Source organism: Dreissena polymorpha, chromosome 9, assembly GCF_020536995.1.
Source record: "Dreissena polymorpha isolate Duluth1 chromosome 9, UMN_Dpol_1.0, whole genome shotgun sequence".
In the NCBI taxonomy this organism is placed as follows: Eukaryota; Metazoa; Mollusca; class Bivalvia; order Myida; family Dreissenidae; genus Dreissena; species Dreissena polymorpha.
The window spans coordinates 81,769,643-81,779,234 of record NC_068363.1 but is presented as its reverse complement, the minus strand read 5'-3'; the positions used below and the strand labels follow the sequence as shown (position 1 = coordinate 81,779,234).

Genomic DNA, 9,592 nt, shown 5'->3' with positions numbered 1-9,592 from the left:
AAACCGATTAAAGACGCGCACTTGCATGTGATGTTTCAACCTGCCCTCAATCACCGCCCAAGACTAGTTTTTATTACCACCGGGATTGTTATCTTGGCGACCAGTGACAGGGTATCGTAGTAATGTAATATAACGTATGTTTCAGTCTCTACGGCAACCCGATCACAGACGCGCACCTGATGATGATGCAGTCCTGCCCTCTATCATCACCCCAGACTGGTTTGCCTCGATCTCGGGGACTGTCACCTTGGCGACCAGGGGCTGGGTATCTTGGCCGGTATGCTGAAAGATACACGGGAGAGACATGGTAACGTGCTTACTGGAGTTCTTTGTTTTCAGAGAGTGCTCATTTAACCATAAATGAAGCTGCTGTGTATATTGTAAAGACCATGTCTTCTGTTTCATTATCAACATTATTATTATTATTATTATTATTTGTGTTAGACTAACTAAGATTCATCATGTTTACATTGTAATAATTGTCATCGTCATTATCATCCTGATCTCGTTGAATAAACAGTTTAGGGAATCACTAGTTGTGGCGATGCATATCGAACATAAATTATCATAGTTATATTAAAAATTTAAGAAGTAATTAAAGTATAACTGTAAATGCATTTATGATTTTACTACAGTTCTTTTTTTAACTGAGTCCCAACACTTACTTTAACGTGTCTTAAACATCTTATGTGTGTGAGTTTTTTCTCATTTTCTAATTTTTGTATCTGAGTTTGATGCTCAATGTTATGTTCAAAGAAGTTTTCTTTGAGTTTCATGTGTTGCTCAATCCTCAGTATATGCATATGGTATTCTCAATACTCAGCTAATGGAAATCGAATCTCATCTTCTACTTTTAGCTCATAATTGAACTGTTCTTTAGGTCTACGTGAGCTCATTCTCAGCCACAACACGCGCATCACTTGCGATGGCTGGAGACGGCTCGCAATGTCACTGGCTTCCGGCTCAAGCCTCCGCACTCTGCACGTGGACTTCAACGTCATCGGTGACGCATGTGCGGCGAGCCTAGTTACGGCGTTGCCAGGGGCGACGTGTCTCGAAACGCTCGATATGGAGTGTACGGGAATCACCGATTTCAGCGGACAGGTAGACTGTGTTTATGGCTTTTCATACGGTCTATAATGTGCAAAATGTTTTTATTTTAGCGTTAGTGAAGAACAGAATTCACTGACAAAGCAGATGGATGGTCTTTATTGTCATAGTAACGGATTGATTTTGTACTAGATTTGTCATAAAACTATAATTTAAATAAAAGTTTGGGGCATGTATTTTATTGTTCATGAGGCCGCTATATCTTAATTAATAGCATACATTCGGTCACATTAGTCCTTTACAATTAAATAACATACAAATTTACATGTATCTTACAAATTAATAATCTAAATATACCAATCATGAAACGCTTAGATTATTATATATGTGTCTGTCTCAAAAAGATGCCACATCTTGGAAAGTCATAGCCCCGTTTTCGTGCGAATGTAAGACCTTCTAAGTTGAATATTGTATCCGATGGTCTTCAATAAATGACATCTAACCCTTTTTCAAATTAGTGAACATTCACAGGGTTGAGTATCAAAACATAGGTCTCCGAATCTGGTAATCAATATTTTAATAATAAACTTTTTTATTATTTGTAAATTACCATCTAATCAATCACTTAGGCTTAAGATTTAAAATGACAATAACATCTACAAATGTCAATTTTCATTCCAGCTATTGCTTCGTTTACTGCAGCACTTTAAACTGAAAACTGAAAGAAATAAATATCGAGAAAAAACCCGAATATCCTGGAGACAACAAAAGTGTTACTTAAAAGTCAATTGAATACATGACGAAAGCTGACGATGACGTAAGTAATTGTGTCATAGGATCCGATGACGAGGACCGATCTCTGACCACAACATCCGAACCTCCGCTAGAAAACGCATTTCAAGACTACGCACGTCGGCCTTCCTTTAACGTCATTTACGTCAATGAAGAAGAATGCGGCGACGACTGTAACGTTAGCTTAGAAGACGACGACGTCAGTGAGGGGGCGGATGAAACGAATCGTTCGACGTTGTCAATGAATCGCCTATCGGAGATCAGTCAGTACGAACAACCGTCGCAGGACAGAAAGAAACGCAGGACATTGGAGAACCTGAAGAAATACGGTAATGAAATAGGAGAGTACGAAAATACCACTGATGTCGTCTACACAGCCACCGCAAGCGTGACGTCCCCGTCTGAATGTAGTCGTGTATTCCTGACAACGACAACGGACAGATCAAGACCAACATCGGCGCCAACTCGTAGACTGCACTGCAAAGAATTGAAGTGCGACTACTCGAATCTGAAAAGCTCCTCTCAGAATAGTTTAAATCAAAACCAGCTAGAGGCAAGAAGGGTGTCCGCGAAAATGAGCGGAGAGTTGCGTCGCAAATACGCGTAAAGGCTGAAATTGCGTCCGTGGCGGAAGTTTTTGACGCACGCAGCGATGTGGCTGAGACCACGCTGCAAACGAATTTCGCGACCAAGTCGTATGGGGGAGTGGATGACGAGATGACAATCGAAGATGTGTGAAGATTTATTTAACACAGCACATGCAGTAAAGGGACAAGGTGAAAGTTTGGTTTGTTTTCTTCATTTGGATGGTATGCGGATTTATATTCACAGCCTTTTAAAAAAGTTTTTAAGGCTTAAATTCTTGTGACATTATTTTTGAATCTGTGATAAAATAATCCATCTTGACCTCTAGTTCGAATCGTCGGTACTGTAGCGAAAGGCTAAACCTCAGCTATTTCAAATATGTGTGAAACGGAACAGAAACAGATGATAGGACTGTGTGATGTTATACAGTCAAATATTTTCAGACTCATATCGCCACAAGTTGAAATGTATTAACTTCATTGATTTATAGTCACGCGTGTAAATTACAAATGTATTAATATATAAAAATTCGGGGTACTCCGCTTTGTTAGGATACACTTTTGTAACTTTGCAAAGTGTTATTTATTGTTACATTACTTGATTTCACGAGGTTGTCTTCTTTTAGTCGCGTTTAACAATTGTAAACCCAGATGTTTAAACAATACATGACTGAAATATACCTGTGCTTGTCATAAGCAATACACAAAATACTATAGAAGTCTTAGACGTAATATCGCCGTAGAAAAGGTTTAATCGATTACCAGTAATTACGTGTGTTATATCAAACATGGTTTACAAATTAACCGTATAAATAAGGTTATTTTAAAGAAGAGATATTTACAAATGCCAATAACTACAGTCATGTTAAATGTTTATGCTGTCTTAATTTTTGTTTAAGTCAAACTAAGGGAAATATTAACAATTCAGAAATATGTCTCTGATTATGTTTTAGCTGTTTTTAGAAAAATAATTAACGTACCATTTATTTTTAACGATGTTTGAACTATGTTCTTGTGAAAATGCAATTCGAGAACTGTTTATTTTTAGAAAATATAATAAAGAAATGCCTGCTAAACCATGAATGGACAACAATCATAACGGCCACCTTATATACGCTATTAAACAGTTTTGAGTTTGTTGATGTGTTGGTTCAAATGTTGTTCATAAATAATCTGAATATTAAAAAGGTTACTGTAGCACCTAATTGTTATCCAAGGATACTGTCGTGGTTAATATCTTGTTTTAGTTAAGTACAATTGCACACCATCCCTGAATCTCCTTCAGACTCAAGTGTTATGGCGGTTGTGGATTGCGGCTCGACATTCATCATTAGCATGGAGGCTGATGTCGTCAATGTTTCGTCCCTGAACCATGGAACTCTGGGGAGGATGGGAGCCACCGCAGATACGGTGTGAATGTGAATAGTTCTTCGTCAATTTGTCTCGTCTGGCCTCGGCCACCACCAGCTGGACGACTATCCCTGCCACTAGACCCGATGGCTGACATCAGTCGGCACACGAATTGTGCACAAAACCATATAGAGCCTTCTTCTATGTGGAACAACCAAGTACACAAGACTCGTTGGTTGCAAGCTACTAGCAGCTCTGTGTACTTTGCCTTGTTCCTCTCGTATGCCTCCTCGCATCTGGTTTCCCAAGGTACGGTTAACTTGATCACAATGAGCCGTTTCCCCGCCTCTAACCACAGCACGATGTCGGGCCTGATGTTTCTCTGTACAATACGCGCTGAGTTCTGGTGCAGCCATTTTCATTCACTGTAAATGTAAACGTAATACCCGACGCCGCGTGCAAATAAATCGCATCTGATGGCCTTTTGCAACATTCAGCACCTCCAACACAGTCACACAACTTTCGACGATGATGATGACAAAACGGCGTCAACAACTTGACCTCATCATTAGTATCGCAAATCCAAGCTTTGAACTATAGTATAGTACCATAAGATGAGTGGACTGTTTTGTAGACATGTTCATGCATATTTAGTAGCATACGATGAGTGGACTGTTTTGTAGACATGTCCATGCATATTTAGTAGCATACGAAGCGTGGACTGTTTTGTAGACATGTCCATGCATATTTAGTACCATACGATGAGTGGACTGTTTTGTAGACATGTCCATGCATATTTAGTACCATACGATGAGTGGACTGTTTTGTAGACATGTCCAAGCATATTAGTACCATACGATGAGTGGACTGTTTTGTAGACATGTCCATGCGTAGTTAGTACCATACGATGAGTGGACTGTTTGTAGACATGTTCTTGAATATTTGATGGTGATTGCATGGTGCCCCTATTGTGAGTGGACTATTAGATAGAAGTGTGCACATTCCATTGAATCAAGTGTTTGCAGTCATACATTTGTAGTTTGGTGTTGCACGTATTTGATTATGTTTCCCACAGCCGTTAAACAATTAGTTATATCAAGAATATTCAGTAATATAGATGCTTATAACGTAAAATATTACAATATTCTTTAAGGAAGGGAGTAAAGTGTAACGTAGACTGTAAGACAATCAACGTAAATTGCATCACTTGATTTATTTGTAATCCATAAAATATTTAAGACACGCAGATTAATGATGAAATAATATTTCTGTAATAATGTTCCATGTAGATAGCAGGATATGTTTGTAATGTATGTGTTGACTGAAATGTGCTCGTATTTTACATGCCATTGATCTATATTGTTCAAATTGGCTTGACAGGATATGCCTGTAGCGATAGAATCTATTAATGTTAAAAGTGTGCGTCCATGTATTAAATAAATGATGTTTTGTAATTTGCTATGTACAATTGTCATAATTTACTATATTGCCAACAGTACATTGTATTAATATTTTATTTGATTTCCATTTTTCACAAGCCAACAAACAAACTAGTTGGCCTCATTCGAGTACAATGTGAGCCCTGCAATACGCTACATATATTTATAGGTATACAAGAACCATATGGTAATGGTGTATGGTCTTGCAACATGATATTATAATTATTTCAACTTTGTATCACCTTTAGAAAATAAAGTGATGTAACTGAGTGTCCTGTGTACAGAAGCTTTCAGATGATTTGGTTCATTTGGGGTGTATTTTTAAATACTGAAAATATATGTACCGGTAGTTCTTATCGTTTTGTCTTTAAGAGGCGAGTAATAAGCAACTTTATTCAAGAATGTCAAGGTTTATTACAACAAATTACGCTTATTATATAATTATGGTTACCTATTAAAGCTATCTCGGACAGATTGCCTAGAAACCAGAGGGAATGTGTAACACGCTTGAGGATTGTGCACACGTGTTACTGGACTCTTTACAAGGTTTTTCTAAGATTTTATTTTTGGAATCGATTCTTCCCCGATTCAAAATTGGCCCAGTGAATGTGAGATTAACACTCTTACCATGTTTCCTCCTGATTTTATTGTAAATGTGGTTTCTAGACAGGTACAAAATCTTTTCTAAGAATGGACCAGATAACCAAGTTTTTGACAGCACTTCAGGAGATTCCAACCTTGCCCACATATTCTGATGATGAATATTCTGCTCAATTTCCATTAAGATTGAATGATACATGTAGCTTTAAGAGGGGTAACAAAGTTTTATATGATTTTACCTAGTGAAATATTTTTCTAACAAGCAGGACAAAGATTCCAACTTGGCTAGGTATCAAGGCTATTAGAGTGTTAACAGGCTTTTTGACGATTTGACCAGGTGACCTAGTGTTAATTCTTTCTTGACCCTGATTTGAACCAGGCCTAATTATTGTAAAGAAAAACATTTAAAAAAGTTTTATCAATATTAAAAACAGATAAGGGACCTCTAGAGTGGTAACAAACTAAAAGTTGTTTAGGAGAGATGCACACTACACAACAAAGGCATAGATTGATCGAAATAGCTTTAATTTAGCATTTTGTGCATAGGTAAGCTAAAATGCATTTAAATCAAACATAATTGCACATAAAACACTACTGCAAAATAGCGGAACACAGAATCAGACTTTGAAGCATCAAATATCAAATACTTTTCAAGGCTTACTTGTTAATCATTCATAAACAATTTGTAAAGAAGACACTTCAAGTCAGTATACCCGTAAGTTCAAAGTAGAGCAAGTTTGGCAGTGCTGAAAATTGCATTTAAGTAAATGTTCTGAAGAAGACATTTATTTTAATCATGTTTTTTTTTTTTTTTTAATTTAATATGTCTATGTTATTAACAAGAAGGGCTAGGTCGCTCACCATGCTTTAAAGAAACCATCATTATTATGCTGTCAGACAAATAATGAAACAATAATAAAATAATGTCAAATCATTTGGTTGATTGTCATCCTATGAAAATTGTTTGAAACATCTCAGAATTGTTAAATGGTCAATTACAGATGAGAATTTAAGTTTTTGACAGAACAGGATATTTTTTTTTACTATAATGAAATATTAAGGAAAACACCTTTGCAACCCATGCATGACAAACTTTGATCCCAGAGCCATAAATAGTTGCTATTCGGAACTCTCCAATCTGGGTTTTTCCGATATGTGAGCACGCGCGGTAGGTACAAACAAAAGCTGACTAGCATATTTTTAAAAGAGTGAATCAATAATTTCTTATCGCTGAATAGTAAACACCACTTTTTCTGCTCAAACGTTCGTTATAGTTGAATAAAAATACCATGATTAAATCATATTTCTTTAGATGAACTAATCTCGATCGTGTTTAATTTGTAAGTATACTATGTAACACGATATAATGCTGCATGTACGTGTAAACAGCTTCGGTCACGTAACTATGTCATTGCATATACTGTGCGTAGGCCTGGGCATACAGTTTTAATGGAACTGTGTCAACGAAACCACCAAGACATTGACTCCATCGTAGACACGTAGACATATTATACTATTCAAATATATTTAAAATCATACAAACAAGTACCAAACAACAAAAACCTTACTACCCTCAGTCCATTCATAGTACTAGAACTAATATATCGTTCCGTATCATTTAGATAGTTATATGTCTATTGATAAAGCTCTATTGTGATGCTTGTCTTTAATTTAATCTGAAAAGTACAGAAAATTATTCGCTGAAGACTAAGACCTTAAGATTATAAGGCACATCACTAACGGGCTTTACCATACATGACTTTTATTTGCTATATCTATAAAGCATGCCGAAAAAAACAAGAACATGAATAATGTTTTTCAGAAGAAATATTGAATTGTCAAGCCGTTTGTATAGGTTCCTTCATTACCATACAGCTGACAAAGTTTGTTTTTTCATGTCTTTTAAGGATGTTAGCTACTGGACCCATTCGTATAGGTGGCTGTACATCTGAACGGTGTATTTAGACTTTAATCCTGTATTATACGTTTGACATACATGTATATCAGTATTAGATTTGTTATGTGTAATTATTAATAATAATAGTAATAGCAACAAAAGGCTTGAATTTTGAAAATTCATTAAAGAAACACTAGTAACTGTCATTTAAATATCCACTACTGAATGGGAAGCAATGCGGATATCGACGTTACTGGTCATTACTGTATTATTGTGTTAATGACAATGTTTGTACCTCCCGCGCGGCTCAGAAATCGGAAAAACCCAAAGCGTGCGAATTCCAAATAAAATCTATTGAACAAGTTTAGTAAAAGTTTAGTACCAATTATTCCACTTCAAATACCTATGCCCTCGCCTTGAGGTCTCATGCAAGGAACATGTTTATTTAGTTTCGGTTACTCTGGCTCACCAGATAAGTATGTCTTTGAAGCAAATTGTTGACAACATAGGATGACAGACAACCATCTTCAACAAAAGTTCATCATAAGTATTTCATGCTGATGTGAGGAAAAATTATAATAATTATAACAGTCATAGTAACTATTATATAATTTAGCATATTATAGTTATTGCAGATAAATGACTTTATAAAAGAACAAGAGATGTGTTTATCAAAAATGCGCTGCTTTGAATTAAACAAGTTTTTTTTTATTATATCCTTTAAAAAAATATTACTTCCCTTGTTAAAATGATCTGTACCTGCCAAATGATAAATAGAAATTATCTCCCTTTAAAGATTGTTACTTCCCTTGGATTTTGTTTTTTTGACCTTTGACCTTGACCTTTCACCACTCAAAATGTGCAGCTCCATGAGAAACACATGCATGCCAAATATCAAGTTGCTATCTTCAAATTGAAAAAGTTATGACCAATGTTAAAAGTTTTCGGACGGACATGCAGACTGACAGTTCAACTGCTATATGCCACCCTACGGGGGCATAAAAAAAATATAACTAATATGTATAATAACATAAAACAAAGAAGTGCACAACTACTGGTGTATAATATAGATGTTCAACAAAACATATATTTAACAACTGTTATGAAAGTTCTTCATTATGATGTAACTATATGGTACTGATCACTTCAGCTTTTCTCTTTGATGCTGCACTGCGCTGTATTTGCTGAAAAAAAAAAGAAAAAAAAAAGGTAAAAGTAATTGTTGAATGATATATATATATATATATATATATATATATATATATATATATATATATATATATATATATATAGATATATATATATATATATATATATATATATATATATATATATATATATATATATATACATTTTACAAGCTCCAAATATTGTGTAACATATTGAAAGGGACCTTTTCACAGATGTTAGCATGCATTTAAGTTTGTCATTACATGCTTTACATTGATAAATGTAAACATTGGAACTAAAAAGGATCCTTAACTGGGCTTGAACCACTGACCTATAAAGTAAAAGTCTAGCCAATAAACCACTCGTGCTCACATAGTGATGGCCTGATGGGTATATTTTATTATTTACATAAGCGATCCTCGTAATAACACTAAATAAAACAAGGACAATCAAACTTTTCAAATTATTCAATTGTTTAGCTTTGTAACCCTTTATAATTCAATAATAATTTAATTAATTAAATTACCAAAAGATGCATATAATGAATATTTCCGTGCATAGTAAATGTTCAGTATAACTTATCTTTGCAAATACCATAACTACCAGGACAATTTGCAAATCTGAAACATTTTTTTTTTTAATTATCAAAACATGAAAAGGTTCCTTTAAAAAACACAATATCCAGTTTAAAGACCAAGTATAATACTTAT

General features: G+C 35.1%; 1 protein-coding gene across 1 annotated transcript; it reads left to right on the top strand.

Moving 5' to 3' along the window:
* The first annotated feature begins 208 nt into the window (after positions 1-208).
* On the top strand, positions 209-1,842 carry LOC127846222 (leucine-rich repeat-containing protein 73-like). The gene is made up of 3 exons (XM_052377392.1): positions 209-307; positions 881-1,104; positions 1,732-1,842. The coding sequence occupies exons 1-3, from the start codon at positions 280-282 to the stop codon at positions 1,840-1,842; spliced, it is 363 nt and encodes a 120-aa protein (XP_052233352.1). The 5' UTR covers positions 209-279.
* Positions 1,843-9,592: the final 7,750 nt, after the last annotated feature.